We start from the raw sequence: 20,015 nt of genomic DNA on the forward strand, positions 1-20,015 counted from the left end.
TGTCACCCCGGAGCGGTTTTGAAAGGAATTGAAGGTGGTTTTCTTACCAATGATCGTTAATGATGCTGGCTGGGCAGCGGCAAGGAACGGTTTGGGGTTAAATTTCCCAATTTTCTCGACCTTCTTTTTTGCCTCTGTTCGTCAGCCGCCGGCGTCAAATTCCTAACCACTGTTGCTTCCCCGACCTCCCTAACTTCGCCTACGAGCCCCCGGTGAGCGTGCGCCCCTCTTACCTTCTTCCTCGTCCGATTCCCTCACTCGTAGCGTCGCCCCGCTCAAGCTCGAGCTCGGCCGGCAAGGCCATGGCCGAGATCGGCCGTGCCCGCGCCTGTCCAGCCACACCGCACGCCTAGCCTGCATCCGCCCTTGGCAAACGCGCGCGCCCTCCCCTTGCCGGCCCCGCCCCTGCGCCCGCCATGCTCGGGCGAGCGTTGGTTTCCTGGCAACTCGTATGTGTCGGGCGGAAAGGAACGATGATGACTACACAGTGAACAAGTGGGGCTCTGCAAGTAGTAATAGCACTTGGAATTGGTTGGGAACTTGGGATCAAAATCGCATGACAAAAATTACATGAATCCTAGACGCCTCACATGAACAACAAAATTGACAGTGTGCGACCTCTGCCGCCGGCCCGCCGCTGTCGTGCGCGATAAGATTTTCAAGGAGGTTGTCGGCGACAAGATGCAACAAGACAACGCCATGAGTGACGACAGCGGCGACGTCTGCATTGGCGAGATCATGATGGGACTTGAAGCATTGATCTGAACCTGTACGGCGTGGTGGAGATTGATGGATTGCTCAAGGACCAGATTTCATGGCGAATCTTTCACTGCCACGTCAACATCATTAATTGCCTAGTTAGTGATTACCAGTCCAGTCAGCATCCTTAATAAGAAAACCACCTTCAATTCTTTCCAAGACCGCTCAGGGGTGAAATTTATCCGGTTTTATAAAGTTCAGGGGGTGATTTATCCGGTTTTGGAGTTCAGGGGGGATTTGATCCATTGAGGCAGATTTGAGGGGAAAAAGTATACTTTCTTCATGATATATAGCCCTTGCACACGTTCTTTTGGCCCGGCCCGCGTAGCACGGCCCAGATGGCCAGGCCTGGTTCAACCACCTGCGAAATGGGCGAGGTACCGGAGGGCATGGATGGTATGTGGTTAAAACTGCCATTCTTACTAGTGTCGCATCACAACGCCGTTCCAATTGACCAGTCGCCTGCCTCCGCCCCCTTCGCGAAGTTTCCGCGCTCCACCATTTCGCCATGGCCGGCGGCGGCATCTTCAGCAGGGCGCTGAGCTACGTCGTCAACGAGTTCCTCGTCGAGGGCCTCGCCAACAAGTATGCTTGCCTCCCCCCCTCTCCCTGGAACTTAGGTTAGATCTACCCGTCGTCTTCTCGCGAGGGTTCCGTCCTTGATTTGGTTTGATTGATACCATTCGGATTGGTAGCGCTTCGTCATCTGGTCCTTGGGAGGATCGGCTCTCCGGTCGGTTCCCAGCGGGCTCGCTCCCTTGAAGCCACATCATCTCGTTGTATCGCGGGCTTGCCATTTCATGTGCCCTCGTAGGGTTTGCCATGACGCAGGGTGCAGCACGGCTCTTGCATACGTGCTACTGGTATTGATTTGTTCTAGTATGCGTGCGGTCTGTTTGTATTTTTGGGATTTGAGTTTAAATCATTATTAGGAAAAAGGCCATTTTTTTTTTACTTTGGTGTAGAATCCCCCAAATCCAACAAGTCGCCCGCGACGGTCATGAGCCTTTGCAGACCTGTAATGATTCTTGCAAGCATGATCGCTTGATTCAAAGAACATCTAAGGGACCGAGTCGGCACATAGATTTCTCAAGAGGCAAAACATACATACACTCTGTATCACAAGTTTCTTGCATGTTCAATTTTGTTTTTTTACAAATTTGTTTGCTTCATATGGAATGGCCATCATAGACCTGTGATGATTCCTCTAGATAGGTTCCCCTAGTTTGAAGTAAATCAAAGGGGTCGAGTTGAGGTGTCATCTGAATTCTGTTGTCATAGCTATTTTCTTTGGTAGGCTCGTTTTGTTTGATGGTTTGATTGAAATGATGTATTCGTGGCAACAGTGATGAGTTCTTACAGACCTGTAATGATTCTTGCGGAAATGATTGCACAGTTCAAAGAACATCTAAGGGACTGAGTTGTTATTCAACATTCGCATTACATTTGTGTGTTGTGCTTCATTCCCTGTTTGCCCTATATGTGTTTGTGTCCTTTCTCTTGTTTGACGATTATATGAGCTGGTAATCAATTTGATTTTTCATGAGAACAATTAGTTCTAGCAGACCAGTAATGATTCTTGCAGGAATGATCTCACGATTCAAAGAACGTCTAAGGGACTGTGTGTACATGGAGCATTTGCACTAGGTTTTTGGTATATTATGTCTTAATTTTTGCCTGACGTATATTTATGGTTTTGTTGCCCCCTTATTTGAACAAAAAATAGTATTTTGCTCCTATCTGACGACCTTGACTGCACCTCTTTTCTGGAGAAGGAACACTTTTTTTTTTGCCACTGTTCCAAGAAAATTGTCAGAATTGCCATGGATGATGTTAAGATTGATATTTGGTCTCATTTGTCATAAGTGGCATTTGTTTGCCTTGCAACTACCCAAATTCTGAGTCCTCCTATCACATTATCTTCTTGGTTTGCCCATTTCTTGTTTGTTTGGCCGATGATTAACCTAAACTAATAGACAAGCATATGTCTCAACTCTTCATTTAGAAAGCATAATTATCAATGAGGTCGAACTCTGTTTGTTTTTGTAGTTCCTTTTATGGTCTGCAAGCTCGGGTGATGATTACAAATGCATAGTTGAGATGACCAAACTGTGCTTAGTTGAACAAAATAGTCTTTCGCTCCTAGCTGACGACCTTTGTCTGCCTGTTTAATTTTGATTAAAATTGCATTTGAGGAACCATAACCTAGCAAGTTAAATTATTTTAATTTGATAAAGGAAACTGCAGGGAGCATGCTATTGCTATGTGAGCAAATCCATGTGAGCTATGCCACCTTGCCAAGGATCATTTTGGCTGAGTTGCCTTCTACTTCTGATGCCTATAATGATGATTTGATGTCAGCAATGAATTTCCAAGAGGATGATGATTTCATATTTGTCGCCCCATTCTTAGTGTCCGCTTTGGTGGATCTGTGCTGATTGACTTACTTCTGAATCTGACTCTGTAAATGAATTGTTTTGATATTTGATTTTAAAATTATGATTGCCTTAGCTCCTCATTAGCGGGTGTGAGTTTGTGCCCTGTGCTTTGGATGAGGCAGAGCTTGTTGAGTTTTTCTTGTGCTGTCTTGTTAAATTTTACTCTGATGTTCAGGAACCATACTCTTGCAGCCTTTTGAAATATTTTTATCTGCTTTGTTAAGATACCACAGTTTCCGTTGTTCTTGATTTCTGTTTTTTCTGTTTTACCTGCCTTGTCGCTGTTCTTTCTGAGTAAGATGTTTTTTAATCTGCTTTGTTTAGATATCACTCTCTTGCACGTTGCTGATATCTACGTATGTGAACAAATTCATGCGAGCTGTGGCACTTAGCCAATTATTCATTTGGCTAAACTGCCTTAAACTTCTGATGCTCATAACCATTCTACTAAACATGCCTTAGTGTCAGCAATGAATATCCAAGAGGATGATGATTTCATATGTCGCCCCAGTCTTAGGGTCCGCTTCGAGTGGATCTGTGCTGATTGACTTCTGAATCTGACTTTGCAAATGATTTTTTTGATATTTCTTTTAAAATAGTGGTTGATTTATGTCGATGAGCTGGTATCTGAGTTTGTTTCCTATGTTTTGGATGAGGCGGAGCTTGTCGAGTTTTTCTTGTGTCATCTTGTTATATTTACCCTGATGTCGAGTAACCACCGGGGAGCATTATTAACTGCTTTGTTTAGACAGCATGTGTTTCCCTTGATATCCATTAGTTTCTGTTTTTACTTGCGTTGGTGCTGTTTGTTCTGAGCAAGATGTTTATTTTTACTGTGCAGCCGTGCCTTCCAGAGGTTTGCTGTGAGGACCAACAGGACTTTAGAGGAACTCTCATCTAAAGGTAGCGTCACTATACTGATTTCTTAATGCTTGAGTGTCGCTCATTTAATGATTAACCAATTTCGGTGATTATTGGTTTGAGAATATCTTGTCTGAACGTTAGCATCACTGATTTTTGTAGTGATCTATATGTAAAATCATTTTGTTTGCGGTAGGAAATGTGTCATATATCTTCATCCTACGACGCTTGCAGTTTATGTATTGAGTCCAGTTTATTTCCTGTTATGAAGATGCTATACAGTATGAAGATAACTTTTATGCGCATTTGTGTTTCATTGTTTATCACATTATTTGAAACTAAGGTTTCAATTTTAATTGCCTTATTTGTGCTAAAAAGCTGACAACTTTTGCTTCTATATCTTCAGCTAAGCAAGCGAGGGAGGAGATATCGGAGCAATTTAAGGATGCTCGTGGACCCGATGATGTGAGTTAAACCAAACCTTTTACGTGGTCCGTTGTTGTAGTTCTTGTTTGAAATGCCAGTGGACTGAATAAATCTTTTTCGCTGCAGCGCTTCAAGCAGTGATGCCTTCTATCCGCGTTCCGAGTTCTGTTCTTGCCCTGGTTCTGGATGCCATCCGCAAGTGGCCATTGTATAAAATCCGAATCTAAATCATCTTATTTTCTATTTAGAAATTGAGAACTAGACGCAGTGCATTATTGCATTTCTGCAGCCTGCCCAACGGAAGTAATTTGAGAGGAGAGACTCTCCTTGGCTGGACCTCCGTTTTGCAAATTTCTATGCTTAATGTTGTTTTATGGGTAGTAATATGTACCATCGCAGTCGATCTGTTGTTATGCCCTTTGCTGGCAAATCTATATAACTCTGGCTGCGTCGATAACCTGGAAAGATTTTGCCGCTCAATTTGTCGTTTGTTCTTCTTGCGACCCCGGAGCCACTGGTGTGCTTAAGTTTGAAAAAGAGGCCATTTAGGGATAATAATACGACCGCTCCAGTGTTCAGTGAAAGCAATGCGGAGTGCCTTACATAAAAAAAAAAAACTGGATTAACACAATGGAATGCCAGAACGATAGATCCAAACGTGAATTAACACAATGAGAATTTAACCATGAATGCTCCCTAAATTTGTTACATTTTTACTTGCAACTGGATTTCCTTTTTATGTTGTTCTTCTCCGGTCCTTCTGCGAGAGAGGTTCCCAAGAAATTTGTGTATTTGGCCGAATCCTCTGGCTTCGAGCCCCCGGGCGACCGGTCGCCGTTGATGAAGGCCACCACCGCATCCATCTCCTTCGCCGCCTTCTCGCCGTCCGGCTGCAAGAGAAAGTAGACGTGGTTCTCGCCGGGCGTCTCGTACAGCCGCACCTCGCCGCCCCACCCGCTCGCCCTGAGCTCCTCCACGTACGCGCGGCCCCTCGCGCTCAGCACGTCCAGCCCCGCCACGGTCACCAGCACGCGCGCGCACCCCAGCCGCTGCCACTCGTCTCTCGCCATGGCCACCGGGTTGACCACCGGGTCGTCGGCGCCGTACCTCCCCGCGCAGACGAAGCTCCATATACGGTCGTTCAACCGCCGCTCCTCCGGGTCCCGCGTCTCCGACGGCACCGGGCGCTTCCCCCAGAAGTATGGGTCCAGCAGCGCTATGCCCTGGATGGCCGCGCCGCCGTCCAGGCCCTCCCTGCCGGCGCGCATCGCCATGTTGTGCGCGATGTTGCCCCCGGCGCTGTCGCCGACCAGGAGCAGCCGCGTCAGGTCGGCGCAGCGTGACAGCCAGGGCTCCGCCCCGGACCGCGCGCTCCTGAGCACCCATCTCAGCACCGCCCACGCGTCGTCGTAGGCCGCCGGGAGGGGGTGCTCCGGCGAGAGGTGGTAGTCCACGGACACGACGAGCGCCCCGGCCTTGGACGCGAGCGCGTTGAGGTACCGCTGGTACGTCGGCGAGAAGGCAGACTCCGTGACGAACCCGCCGCCGTGGTAGAACACCACCAGCGGCAGCCTGTCGCCGCGCTCGCTCCCCGTGCCGTTGGCGACGCTCGGCAGGTAGAGGCGGACGGCCAGCCCCGCGGCGGCGTCGATGGCCACGTCCTTGGAGGCCACGCCGGTGGCGGGGTCCACGGAGGCCGGCACGGTGTCCGTGCCCACGAAGCGCTGGACGCGTCCGCTCTTGTAGCGCACCAGGAAGGGGAAGAAGAAGAAGTCGACGTCCCCGTCGTCATCGGCGGAGGCCGGCAGGCTCCGGGGAGCGCGGGCAGAGGGGGCGAGCAGCGCACCCGCCATGTTAAGCAGGAGCAACAGCGCGGACCAGATGCTCCCCGCCATGAGCAAATTACCTCAGCGGCGGAGGCAGATGCAGGGGTACCAAGATGATCGAGCGAGCTAACCTTTTATGCGACACTGCTCTCGCTAGAGGCCGAAATCACTATTCTGACCTTTTCAGCAATCTTTGTCGCAAAATGAACTCGACATGAAAGTCACGATCTGACCCTTTTAGCAACGCCACAGCCCGTAGCGTTTCTTCTCCATATAAAAACGCCTAGGTATCTCGCGCTTCAGCTCCACATTCAAACGCAAGCTACCTAGCGTTTTATCTCCATATGGAAACGCCAAGCATGGCGGCGTTGCTGGCTGGGCCCATACGCCAAAGCTCATGGCGTTTCTAGCTGAAACTCCCGCCAGCCCTCCCGAGCACGCCGCGCGCCGCGTCTTCCTCCAGCTCGTCTCCGCGATCATCTACCGCCACGTGCGGGGTGTCACCCACCGCGACGTCAAGCAGCGGAATGTCCCACCGCGACGAGCATACGGCAACCTCAAGGTTTGCACACCACCTGAGTCCCACCGCGACGACGGCCGCCTGCACACCACCTGTGGGACGCCCGCCTTCGCCGCCCCCGAGGTGCTCCGCCGCAAGGGCCACGATGGCGTCAAGCCCGACGCCTGCTCCTGCGGCGTCATCCTCTACGTCCTACTCGCCGGCCGCCTGCCGTTCGACGACTCCAACATCCAGATGTGCAGGAAGGCGCACCGCCGCGAGTACACGCTCCCCCAGTGGTGTCCCCGCCGACGCGCCGCCTCATGAGCCGCCTGCTCCACCCCAACCCAGCCACGCGCCTCACCGTCGCCGAGCTCTCGAGCCACCCGTGGTTCAAACGGTCCCTCAGCCTCGACTCGCAGCTCTGGACGTGTTCTCGTGTGTGTATCCAGTTCAAATCTGTATCAGTCAATTCATATTAGGCATGGTTGAGTAGCTAATTAAGCACATATATATTTGTGTATGTATACGTACGCGCTTGCCGGGCGGCCGCAAGTACTCGAATACATATGTATATAATATATGCATACAAACGGGTATCCAGGTATATACAACTGTGAGCCTTCTGATATACAAATACATAGATATGTAAGTATACGTATCTAAGCTAGCTATGTCTAGCCTAACATTCATGCGGCCAGGAGCGCGTGCATCAATTAGAATTTTGTGCTAGCTTTCCATCCTCATATTTCGGATGGGACGAGCTTAGGACGGAGCTTGGGAAGGTGGTCATGGCCTGGCATGGATGCGAGGAGTTGTGAGGAATTGTGGTCAGCTAGAAACGCCATGCCCTTTGGCGTTTGGGCCCGGCCAGCAACACCAACATACTTGGCGTTTCCATATGGAGCTAAAACACTAGCTAGTTTGGCGTTTGAATGTGGAGCTGAAGCGCGAGACATCTCGGCGTTTCTATATGGAGAAGAAATGCCACGGGCTGTGGCGTTGCTAAAAGAGTCAGATCGTGAAATACTTTCATGTCGAGTTCATTTTGTGGCAAAGATTGCTGAAAAGATCATAATAGTGATTTCGGCCCTTGCTAGACTAGCTCCGGCAGGGACGGCAGCTCGAGGGAAACGGGAACCATAGCAATACCATACCATACACAGCCACAGCGACGTTGAGGAAATTAATTAGGAACAGTAGTAGTACTAGGTCGACAAAGTTGAATGTATTTTTCTTGGTGCCGACGGTGAATCAGCTCATGCCACAGGCTACGTGTGTTTGTCAGAGAGCCTCGCGTCCCGGTCGGAGAGCGAGGCCGCCACGTATCTTTCGTGGTTGGAAATTATCGAAGAGGCTGCCAGAGTTTGGCCGGGCGGAGCTCATCAGCTCCAGACAGCGTTGCACTGGCCGGCAACGGCAAGCTCGAGAATCTCAACGCCGCGACATGAAGAGAATCTCAACGCCGCGGAATAGGGGGATCACACTTCTCTTGGAATCCGAATTCGGCGATTTTCGCTTTTATGCCTTGCTCCTTGTTTTTTTTGTCTACATATAAGATTTGGTCAAAATTACACTTGAAAAAAAATTGATCAAAGCCAAACTTTGTAAAGTTTGACCAACTTTGTAAAAAAAATATCAACATCTACGATACTACTATATGGTATGAAAATTAATTTCATGATGCATCTAACAATATTGATTTCATATTGCGAATCTTGATAATTTTTCTATAAACTTAGTCAAAGTTAACAAAGTTTGATTTTGACTAAATCTTATATGCAGACTAAAAAGAAACGGAGGAATTGCAATGTTTGTGATTTCCCGGAAAGCAAACGTCAGTTGGCCTCAGCAGTAAAACCTTCTTCATGGGCATGGTTTGGGTTGCATACATCCCAACCTTCTTCATGGGCATGGTTGAATGTCAGGACCGGATTTTCGGGATATCAATTTCCTAGAAAACGGTCCTTGTGCTCACCAGCCCCAGGATTACTGTTAGCTGATGAGGCACCAACTTGATACAGAAATTCTAAGTAAAATACAAAATATGTAGTACAAGACCATTCTGGCCTATGAGTACAAGAAATGGTTTATAGTGGCTGATGGCGGAAGCGGTTTGTGGTTCATCAGTGGCCATGGGACTCCATTTCCCACAGGAACAGCTGACCAGGCTAACTCCTATCTTCGCGAGGCTGCTATCCCCATTGCTTAGGTTCCGGAGCTGTCATCGCAACGCTCCTCTTCAAGCAAGAAATCTGGCCAAGACAATAGTCAGGGACAAGCCAGTGAGTACTTTGAATGTACTCGCAAACATTATGAACACGGGTATAACATAACAAATGAAAATCATGCACTGAAATATTCTATGATCACAACGTCAGTCATAAAATAAAATCCATGATGCACGTAAGCAAGTTATTCATATAAAACATGATTATGCAATTAGAAAATAGAAATAGAATGCACTGATCGGGTGTCTGAAGCGATGCCTCGAAAGGACAATAACATAAAGCATGCCTCAGTCGGGCGTCTGAGCGACACCACATAAAGGGCTCATAAGTAAATAAATAACAAGCATGCCACAGTCGGGCGTCTGAGCGACACCACATAAATGGCTTATAATGCAAATAAATAACAAGCATGCTACAGTCGGGCGTCTGAGCGACACCACATAAAGGGCTTATAAAGTAAATAAATAACAAACATGCCACAGTCGGGCGTCTGAGCGACACCACATAAAGGGCTTATAAGAAAATAATCACAGTGAATATCCAGGAGGTAGAACCGTCCCAGAGATACTCAATAATTCAAATAATAAAAAGGGTTACTCCATAATAATAATAATCATAACCATCATAAGTCACAAGTCAAGGTCCATGTTTTGGTTTAGCAGTTTCTCCTCCGAGGACCGACACTAAGACCGACACTTGACCCATCCCAGACTGTAGTCCTTACCCATGGACACGGCTATTCGAATAGATATAACATCTACAGAGGGTGTACTCTTTACCCACGAGTAACGGATTTCTTTAGTCCATCGGGACTAATTCCATTTACGGTCGTTTAATTGAAAACACACCTGACCCGCACACACCAGCTTAACTTACCGGTGTCTGGAATCACCCACGACACCTGTCAAGCAAAACTCTAAGTGGGGAGGCTACAACCTCGATTAGCATGGGATCAAATTTATACCGCGCGCTACTAAGGGGTGCCCCCTCTCGGTCCCAACCGGAAACACCCATGCCCCCGGACCAGGTGGCCTGCCTACCGGATGCAGCCAGTATCTTTCACCATGGCCTCTCTGTACTGTGTGTGCCAAGAAAGGGGTTGACAATTTACTGAATTGTACCCTACCTGCGGCAGGGACAAGTGGTAGTACGAAACAAGTATGGGGGTTACTGGAACAAGACTCGATCTATAGTCGACTCAGGAGGTTTAAGTATTCCCTGCATGATTAGCATAACAAATGTATTTTCAACCAACAGACAGAATCACCACTCATCATACCCCTTCATGCCATACCAGACACAACCGTCTCGACGAGGAACTAGGGACAAGCTCGTGTCTACCCAAGACAGAGACTTTCCCGGCTTCCTTCCGGTAGGTATGAAAGGCACACGAGGATGATAGCTATCACAAGCATAACCATTTCCAACAGCAAGAAATCTTCATTATGCATTCATGCGTATGATCGTATCATCACATAAAATAACGAATGCCCCATGTCAAGGTGGTGTTGTAATCGTATCAAACAACACACAAAAAAATATTATGCCAGAGTTCAGAATGCTTGCCTTCAAGAGTATGCAAGTGGGCTGCATTTTTGAAAGTTGCCTTCTTCTTCAAAATCTCTGGGATTACGCCTCCACTTACGCCAGCGTGGACCGGCGCTGGGTCACTGACAGTGGGTCCATGGGGCCCACTGGTCAGGTTTGACCAGTCGCCCCCGCCTCCCTCCTCCTCTGTCCGAGCAGAGGCGAGGCTCCGGCGATCGACGCCAGCGAACGGCAGCTCCCCGCGGGGTTCTGAGGGTGGGGATGGATCCGCCAGTCCAGGGCGGTCCTCCCGATGGTCGAAAGGCTGGTGGGGACAGAGGGAGTCGCCGGCGGCGAGCTCCGTTGCGGAGGTGGCTTCGGGAGGATTTGGGGGTTTGGGCTACGGTGGTTCCCGGTCGAGGCTGAGGGGTTGGGCGGCTCTGCAAGACCAAGGGGAAGAGGATGGTGGCACTGGATGGGCTGGGGAGGCCTTGATTGCGACGAACGGGACCGGAGTGCGGCGGCGATCGAATTGATCGGAGATGAGGAAGAAGGCTTTCCGCCGTCGCTTGCTGGCTGTGGGGGCACTGGTGGGATGGTAGGAGGTCGCCTGAGGGTCGGACGAGCTCGGGGGTTCCTTTTATAGCGCGATTAGGTCGGTTCCGACGGCGGTGGATAAGGACGTCGGCGAACCGCCGTTCTGTAGCAGGCAGGGCGACGTGGCGGCGACGGGCGCTAGCAAACGAGCTTGCAGATGAGCTCGAGCTGCTCCAGAGGGCAGCTGGCGCACGCGTATGGCTTGGGCGGCGCCGTCCAGGGCAGGGGCCTGCTGTGGCTGGTCGCTAGTTGCCACGGCCGACCTGACGGCGGCGCTGTGGGGCTCCAGGGACGGCTCTGCGGCGAGGGAGGGGGCGGGCGTGTTGGCTGCGAGTGGGAAGGGACCAGAACGGTCGCAGGGAGGCGGCAGTGAGACGCGGCGGCTCGGTGCGCGCGCATGCAAAACGTGCGCTCTGGGCGCGCCCAGAGCACGCACGCTGCAATTTCGGCAAAATGCCAAGGCATGCCAGAGGGCTCCAAATCACATGAGCTTTAGCAGGTTGGGGCTATAGTCTATGGTAGAGCAATTAGACATGCTGGTTAGGCAAAGCAAGCTAGTCCAATGTGCAAACCAGAAACTATGTCAAAACTGACCATGCACACAAGGTGCTTGACAGAATGCCCAGGGCATCTAGGCAACTCTTGGGGTGGCCAAAATCTCCAGATCCTAGTCTCTTTAGATGAGAAAGAGGGTGGCAAGGTTAGTTTGTCAAAAACAAAAACTTGTTAGTGCAAGCTTTTGTGAAAACCAAATCTGGGAAGAAACTAAAGGCCATAGTTTCATGGACCAAAAATACTCCAATGGGTCCACTCTCCTGAACTTAAGGGTTTGGTAGGGAGGACTATAATCAGGAAAAAACTCATGGCCAACAGAGCAAAGTAAAATGGGGTTGCAGTAGAAAATGCCAAACTGGACCAGAGAGCAAAAGAGGATGGTTTGCTCAAATTTTTCAAAGAACATCAATGGGTTTTTGCACAAAGTTGAATTATATACTCCTACTGACCTCCTCTAATTTTGGTGGAAGTTTTAAAGAAATATTTAAATAGGTTGTAGTGCAAAAGTGCAATCTGGACCAGATTTAAAAACTTGGTGTAGAGCTCAAAATCTCCAAATGCTAAAAGATCTTTTTGCATAAAAGTGATTTAGGGACATCATATGTCATCCCCAAATTTTGGTGGGTTTTCAAAATAAATTTATCAAAGGGTTGTAGTGCAAAAGAGGCTCTAAAGCTGGTGAAAAATCATTTTAAAAAGAAATAAAGCTTAGGGAAAATAATCATGCAAATAAATCCACTGATAAAATAATGTTTTCTTGAGAGGGTATACAAGTCCAACAACATTTTAAAAGTTTTTACTTGGAGTGAAAACTTCACAATTCAGGAGAAAAGAGGGGTTCTGAATCAAACAAAAATCTAGAAAATAAAAATTTAATTTACCAAGGCAAAATTTTAATCAGTAAATCATGGTTAAATTTTTGGGGTGTTACATTGAATCTTGATATATTTTTACTAAGTTGGTCAAAGTTTACAAAGTTTGACTTTGACAAAATCTTATGTGCAGACTAAAAAGAAACGGAGGGAGTACAACTTTTGTGATTTCCCAGGAAGCAAACGTCAGTTGGCCTCAGCAGTAAAACCTTCTTCATGGGCATGGTTTGGGTTGCATGCATCCCAACCTTCTTCATGGGCATGGTTTGGGTTGCATGCATCCCTCGGAGCCAGGCTTGCAACCAATTACTCACCAAGTTAGACTTAATGAAGCAGACCATACATGCAAGAAGGACAAAATCCACATATGACACGTTTGGTTGACATATTTGTTTTTGGGCATTTTGCATACTTGTTTCAGTTGGGCCTGTTTGAACTAATGTAGAAAAAAAACTACATCATTTGCATGTAGTTTGATTGCCTGCATTGAGGCTACCTACATCAAGGAAGCATTTTATACCATGGTGTTTGACTGCCCGCGTCGCTGTTGTTAGACAAACTACATGTTGTTTAGTTGCAAACGGCATATGGTGTGATCACCACTCCGCACTAGTGGTGATCTTACCACACAAATGGGTTGAACATTGTCTTAAGTCCTAACTAGGAATGAACTAAGAGCCAAATGGCTGCATAGGGGAAAGTTCATCGATGCTAACTAAATGGCAGTCCTTCTTCTTCTTCAGATCCTTGTTTGACCTCTGCTATCTCACATTACCCGAGCCTGCTCCATTCTTCCGTTCTTCCAGGCTTCATGGTCAAACGCCTCCACACCATGGTCGGTGCTGACCACATCATCAGAAGTCACATCTTCCTCCTCCAGCACAAGTTCATCATAAGTCCATTGTAGGATACAGTTATGAAGGATGCATCATGCAAGAACAAGCTTAACCTGGGCAGGGTAAGGGGTGGAATGGCTTCTGATCCGGGATCTTAAACCTATTCTTTAGAGTTCCAAATGCCCTCTCAACTGTAATTCTAAGGGTGGAGTGTCTGAGATTAAGCAGTTCATGTGGAGTCCTAAGATAGTTCCTGCAAGAGAACCCGTTCAGATAATACCCGGTTTTCCTGAAGGGTGGAAAAACACCTAGCTGACATGCATAGCTAGCATCTCCTAGGTCTTACCATCGGGGATTTTGATGCCATCAGGTCTACTCATGCCGTCACTTACAATATTAGCATCATGTGCTCATCCTTCCGAGCTAGCTAGCACATATGTGAACTTTCGATCAAAGTCAATAGCAGCAAGAACATTTTGGCTTGTGCATTGCTTTCTCCCCATGTATGCTGCAGATTGTGACCTCGACACTCTAGCAGTGACATGAGCACCATCTATTTCTCCAATGCAAATTCTGAAATGGCATGAAGAGAGGGTGTTATGGCTATAACAAAACAATACAAGCATATCAAGGCATGAACTAGGAGTAGTGCTCACCTTGAAATAAGAATACCATCGTGGGATAGTGCGAATCTTGCTAGGAGTTTGCCCAGTTGGTGACCTGATCATCTCTAGCTCCCTAGCAGCATACAACACATGCCTGAAATACCTGGAAATGGTATTCATTGATCTCATGAACGTGTTGTGGATCACCTTAAACCTTTGGTTATGACCTACAACACGGAGGAACATGACAACTTGCTCTTCCACAGAGGTGTGGATGCTATCTTATAGCAGCCCCCTGCTCCTGAACGTTTGCACAAGCCCGGTGAAAGGTGCTCTTTTCATCGAAGCATCCACAGAGCCTCCGTGTCCTTGCAGTTGTAGATATAGTTCCGCTATCCTCTCGTGATCCTGGATTGACAGGCTTGTTCCGATGAACAACTCTCTTATGGACCAACTAGATCCAGGCCTGAACCAAAGCTATCAGCGATGCTGCCTGAACTACAAGTTTCATCTATTCGTCCACAACCTAGGCGACATCCATGGTGTGATCAGCAATGGCACAACCGATCCTACACCGTCCTAACAAACGACCTAACGGAGGAGGGGGGTTGCATGTTGCTTACCAGCTTCGAGGTGGGAGGGCATGACTAAGACGAGGATGGCTAGACGGATTCGAAGATGAAGGAGAGAAGAAGCTGGTGCCATCGGAGAGTGTTGTTGTTGCTGCCGCTTCGGCAGATCTGAGTCACTACCGCTGCCGGTGGCAACAACAGAGGAAGGGCTTGTCCTAGAGCTAGCTAGGGGTGAGCGAGTAAATGAGGGGTGAGGCTATATTTCGTGCCATCCCGCATCCGCCGATTTTCGTCTCCTGTCATCTCCGCCCTGATTCCCCATTGCACCATGCCCTACGCCGTGACCTATTTTTGTGCCCGACTCGGCCTGGTTCGCTGGAAACGGCCGTCCGAGCGTCCCCTGCGAGCCAGGCTATGGGGTGCTTTAAGTTTCGTATGCAAGCCAGGCCTTTGTAGACGCAACCAAACATGTTTTTTCATCCCGCCCGGGCCTGATTGGGCTATATGCAGCCTACCAAACGCGTCCATAGGTATCGGAATATTCTCTTGAGCTCCAGTTTGTGCAGAATCAACTTTGAACGGCTTCTTCGAAGCTACCTAGAGAAATTGTGATGGAAATAAGCTCTAGAGAAACCACATTCCAGTTATCGACTTCTGTTCCTCTAGCTTAATTATTTTCCCAATTCTCTAATGAAAATATTGTAATGCCTCTAAGCTGTAATTGTGTGATGTTTATTTTGTACAACATCGTTTTATTATGCTTATCATAGATTTTGAAGTCAAAAAAGTGCTTATCATAGATTTGAGAAATAAATAATGTACAAGCACTACAAAGTACTAGCCCAATATCCAATTGCTTCGTAACATATAAATGACCAACAATTGCTCACCGTGGCAGCACATAATGTGCATATGCATCCAACAAATGGGGCAATCGGATGGAGCACGAAACCACGCATCAAACAATTGCTCGATGTTGATGCTAAAAAATGTCCAAGCAGCAGCTAGAGCTTGGGCTGAAGTCAAACTTATATTTAATCTGGTTAAGCTGGATCACAGCAGCATCTGCACATGGACTAAAAAGATCACGACTTGTAATACCTATGGGATATTAAAACTCTCACACTGGATTGAGTGGAGTATCTAGTAAGATTAAGAGTTAAATGTTAAGAGTAATTATGCATCTATGGGATGCCATTAGCAGGAACAGATTGCATCTAAATCACCTAAAAACATGAATAGAGAAGGGTTTAGGGGATCATTACGTGTCACGGCAGTGGACATGATCGCCTGCTTGGTGCAGGCTTGATGCAGGGGTGATGTAGTCGAGGTAGAAGTCCTCCTCAACGTCCTGATGCCCTCAGGTCGCCACCGGCACTGCCCGGGGACGGCAGCGGCGGCTGGAGTAGGTCTTCCCGTCGCTGCAGCGCTCCCCCTAATCGGATGGGGTGAGAGAATATCGGGAGGGGAGTGAAACCGTACGTGAATTGTGATTGCGCAGGCTGCCAACCCCTCTCCCGTTCCCTTTTATGTAGCGCTGGCGACAGGGGACCTAAACCATCAGTTGGTTTGGGTGCCCCCGATCAGGGCGCCTTAGTTGGGATAAACCTCACGTACGTTGGTGCGTGGGGCCTTTTCATTAACGTTATCTTTTCCTTTTTTCTGTTAAACTAATAGATCTAACTGGCCTGTTTAAGCCGTCAGATCAAAACCAACATTCTCCCCCTTGATCGTTAGGCTTAACTTCATTCGCCCATTCTACATAGGAATGATATACCAAAGTGAGGTGTTACAACAGTTCGAAACGCCATAGAACCTCAACACTTATAGTACACCCGCCTATTTCGAAATGGAAAGCATTTTGCTAATTGGGGAGTGGATTATTTTAATGGTCCTCTTATTCCAGAATCATCAGGCCTCCAGTAGTCCCATGCCGGCAACATGCTCACGAAAAATACTGGGTGGTAAGCCTTTTGTTAGCGGATCCGCAAGCATATGCTTCATTCTTATATGTTTAACATCAACTGTTTGATCCTGGATTCTATCTTTCACAACACGATACTTTATGTCAATGTGTCTGGCAGCATTACTTGACCTGTTGTTACTCGTATAGAAAACTGCTGGTTCATTATCGCAGTATAATAAGATTGGTTTAGATATGCTGTCAACCACTTTAAGTCCGGGTATAAAATTCTTTAGCCATACAGCCTGCCCGGTGGCCTCATAACATGCTACAAATTCTGCTTGCATCGTAGATCCAGCAGTTAACGTTTGTTTGGAGCTTTTCCACGATATAGCTCCTCCCACGAGTGTGAATATATAACCTGACGTGGATCTCATACTATCCACACACCCAGCAAAATTAGAGTCTGAATAACCAATAATTTCTAGGTTATCAGTTCTTTTATATGTAAGCATGAAGTCCTTAGTTCCTTGCATATAACACAAGACTTTCTTTGCGGCCTTCCAGTGGTCCGGTCCTGGATTTGATTGGTATCTGCCAAGCACCCCGGTTACAAAACATAAGTCTGGGCGTGTACATACTTGAGCATACATGATGCTTCCAACAGCTGAAGCATAAGGAACCGACTTCATCTGATCAGTTTCACATTGGTTCCTCGGACATTGAAATGTCCCAAACTTATCGCCCTTAACTATAGGAGCAGGTGAGGGTGAGCACTTATGCATATTGAATTTTTTCAGTACTCTCTCAAAGTATGCCTTTTGAGATAGTCCTAACGTTCCTCTGGACCTATCTCGATGAATCTCGATGCCGAGGACATACGAGGCTTCACCAAGATCTTTCATATCAAAACTGGATGCCAAAAAATTCTTGGTCTCATGCAGCATATCCTTATCGCTACATGCCAATAATATGTCATCAACGTATAGGACTAAAAATGTGAACCTACTGCCTTTAAACTTAACGTATATGCAGTTGTCCACAACATTTTCGGTGAAACCAAAAGTTTTGATAATTTTATCAAACTTGAGGTACCACTCTCTTGAAGCTTGCTTCAAGCCATAAATTGATTTATTTAGACGACATGCTAAATGTTCCTTCCCTTCCACAACAAAGCCTTCTGGCTGAGCCATGTAAACGTTTTCTTTTAAGTCGCCATTTAGAAATGCCGTTTTAACATCCATTTGATGTAGTTCTAGGTCATAATGAGCTACTAATGCCATTATGATTCTGAAAGAATCCTTGGTTGACACAGGAGAGAAGGTTTGCTTATAATCAATGCCTTCTCTCTGTGTATACCCTTTTGCCACTAGCCTTGCCTTGAACCGTTCGACATTCCCTTTGGAATCATACTTGGTTTTGTAGACCCACTTGCAGCCTACTTTCTTAGCTCCATCGGGAACTTCTACTAAGTCCCATACGTCGTTTGAGCCCATAGATTTCAACTCGTCTTCCATGGCAACCAACCATTTGGACGAATTTTCGCTTTTAATGGCTTCCTTATATGAGGTTGGATCCTCCACCTTTCCCATATCATTCATGTCCTCCATCAAAAAGTGATATAATCATCTGATATGGCTTTCTTCCTCTCACGCCGTGGTCTACCCATGGGCGGAGGTGGTGGTGGAACATCATCATTTTCATTATTTTCTCGGAGATCCTCATTTGTGTTTGGATTCTCATTATTAGTTTCTGGATCACCATTCGACTGAGAGACTGAACCGTGAGATTCAGGATCATCAGATGTCACATTTCTTCGTATTGGAAAAACAATCTCTTGGATAGTCGGGGATGGTACACAAACCCGCTTCTCCTCAAGATCGATCTCCCTTAAATTTGTGACCTCATTATCCTCAAAAAATACCGCTTGTCTAGTCTCCACAAACTTGGTGGTGTGACTTGGACAATAAAAACGATATCCCTTTCCCCTATGAGGGTATCCAACGAAGAAACATCTAACTGTTTTTGGATCCAATTTCTTAAGTTGCGGATTGAAAACTTTAGCTTCAGCAGGGCAACCCCACACCCGTAAGTAATTCAAGCTCGGTTTCTTTCCCGCCCACATCTCGTAAGGTGTGTTCGGTGCTGACTTAGTTGGAGCAAGATTTAGTATGTGTGCAGCTGTCTTTAATGCCTCTATCCAAAGGCTTACTGGTAAACTCGAGTGACTAAGCATGCTTCGCACCATATCCATAAGGGTGCGGTTGTGGCGCTCGGCCACACCATTTTGTTGTGGTTCACCAGGCATTGAGTACTGAACAATGATTCCATTTTCAGATAAGAACTTGGCAAAAGGTCCAGGAATCTGCCCATAAGGAGCATGCCTACCATAATACTCTCCCCCGCGATCAGACCGTACAACTTTGATTTTTGTGTTCAGTTGATTTTAACCTCCGCTTTATAGACTTTGAATTTCTCCAAAGCTTCCGATCGGTCACGTATGGGATAAATATATCCATAGCGGGAAAAGTCGTCCGTGAATGTAATGAATGAATCAAAACCATCTACAGACTTAACGTTAAGGGGTCCACATATGTCGGTGTGAATTAATTCTAAAACCCCTATGGCTCTTACTGCTCCTTTCTTAATTGTTTTTGCGAATTTTCCTTTAATGCAGTCGACACATTTGTCTGCATCTGAGAAGTCTAATGGGAGGAGTATTTCATTTTTAACTAAGCGTTCCATTCTCCCCCTCGAAATGTGGCCCAAACGACAATGCCACAATTTCAAAGAATTACTAACTCCTTTCCATTTCTTCTCAACATTAATTTCATCACTCACATGCATAAGTGAATCATTATTAAGAGATAACATGTATAGTTGGCCTCGTCTAACACCGATGCCTACATTCTTATTACATTTGATCAAAGCAAATTGTTTCTTGCCAAAATGGCACTCATACATATCATCATCTAAACGAGAAACTGAAATCAAATTCCTACTTAAGGTAGGCACATAAATAACATTATTCAATCTAAGAGTGTGGCCAGTGTGTAGCTCCAACGTGAGAGATCCCACAGCTTCAACATCGGCCTCAACTCCGTTCGCAACCTTAAGCTTTCTTGTTCCTCCTCTTATGGTTTGGATCATATCGAATCCCTGCATAGAGTTAGCAACGTGAGTGGTTGCCCCTGAATCAATCCACCATGACTTTATAGAAAAATCAACATAAAGAGATTCATCTACAAAAGTAATTTCATCAATACCTTTTTTGTTCATCCATTTTAGAAAGCCTAGGTAGTCCCTTTGATAGTGTCCCTCCTCTTTACAGAAGTTACAAGCATTTTCTCCAGCAGTGGAGCTGCTAGGAGCAGAAGAAGAACCACCGGCTTCTTTACCCTTGAATGCCTTAGGGTTGAATGGCTTAGTGCCTTCTTTCTTGACTTGCCTTTTCTGAGGCTTAGGGAAACCTTGCCCGTCATGGTTTCTCTTGTTAGAGCCAATATGA

The 20,015-nt window shown here is 46.9% G+C and overlaps 2 protein-coding genes, 5 non-coding genes and 1 pseudogene across 7 annotated transcripts; 7 read left to right on the plus strand and 1 right to left on the minus strand.

Annotated features, from left to right (window-relative positions):
• The first annotated feature begins 1,146 nt into the window (after window positions 1-1,146).
• LOC123045992 (uncharacterized) lies at window positions 1,147-4,949 on the plus strand. Its single transcript, XM_044469255.1, has 4 exons — window positions 1,147-1,344; window positions 4,039-4,100; window positions 4,465-4,523; window positions 4,611-4,949. The coding sequence occupies exons 1-4, from the start codon at window positions 1,268-1,270 to the stop codon at window positions 4,623-4,625; spliced, it is 213 nt and encodes a 70-aa protein (XP_044325190.1). The 5' UTR covers window positions 1,147-1,267; the 3' UTR covers window positions 4,626-4,949.
• Window positions 1,751-1,837, plus strand: LOC123047750 (small nucleolar RNA SNORD25). Its single transcript, XR_006423116.1, has one exon. It is a non-coding gene; the product is annotated as a small nucleolar RNA SNORD25 (small nucleolar RNA).
• LOC123047748 (small nucleolar RNA SNORD25) lies at window positions 2,098-2,185 on the plus strand. Its single transcript, XR_006423114.1, has one exon. It is a non-coding gene; the product is annotated as a small nucleolar RNA SNORD25 (small nucleolar RNA).
• On the plus strand, window positions 2,305-2,388 carry LOC123047751 (small nucleolar RNA SNORD25). Its single transcript, XR_006423117.1, has one exon. It is a non-coding gene; the product is annotated as a small nucleolar RNA SNORD25 (small nucleolar RNA).
• Window positions 2,825-2,917, plus strand: LOC123047825 (small nucleolar RNA snR60/Z15/Z230/Z193/J17). The gene has a single exon (XR_006423176.1). It is a non-coding gene; the product is annotated as a small nucleolar RNA snR60/Z15/Z230/Z193/J17 (small nucleolar RNA).
• LOC123047895 (small nucleolar RNA U31b) lies at window positions 3,135-3,221 on the plus strand. Its single transcript, XR_006423210.1, has one exon. It is a non-coding gene; the product is annotated as a small nucleolar RNA U31b (small nucleolar RNA).
• Window positions 3,680-3,761, plus strand: LOC123047896 (uncharacterized; annotated as a pseudogene).
• Window positions 4,950-4,997: 48 nt separating the features above from the next.
• Window positions 4,998-6,402, minus strand: LOC123045991 (probable carboxylesterase 12). The gene has a single exon (XM_044469254.1). The coding sequence runs from the start codon at window positions 6,377-6,379 to the stop codon at window positions 5,198-5,200; it is 1,182 nt and encodes a 393-aa protein (XP_044325189.1). The 5' UTR covers window positions 6,380-6,402; the 3' UTR covers window positions 4,998-5,197.
• Between the last annotated feature and the right edge of the window lie 13,613 nt (window positions 6,403-20,015).

The sequence above is a fragment of the Triticum aestivum genome, chromosome 2B, assembly GCF_018294505.1.
Source record: "Triticum aestivum cultivar Chinese Spring chromosome 2B, IWGSC CS RefSeq v2.1, whole genome shotgun sequence".
Classification (NCBI taxonomy): domain Eukaryota; kingdom Viridiplantae; phylum Streptophyta; class Magnoliopsida; order Poales; family Poaceae; genus Triticum; species Triticum aestivum.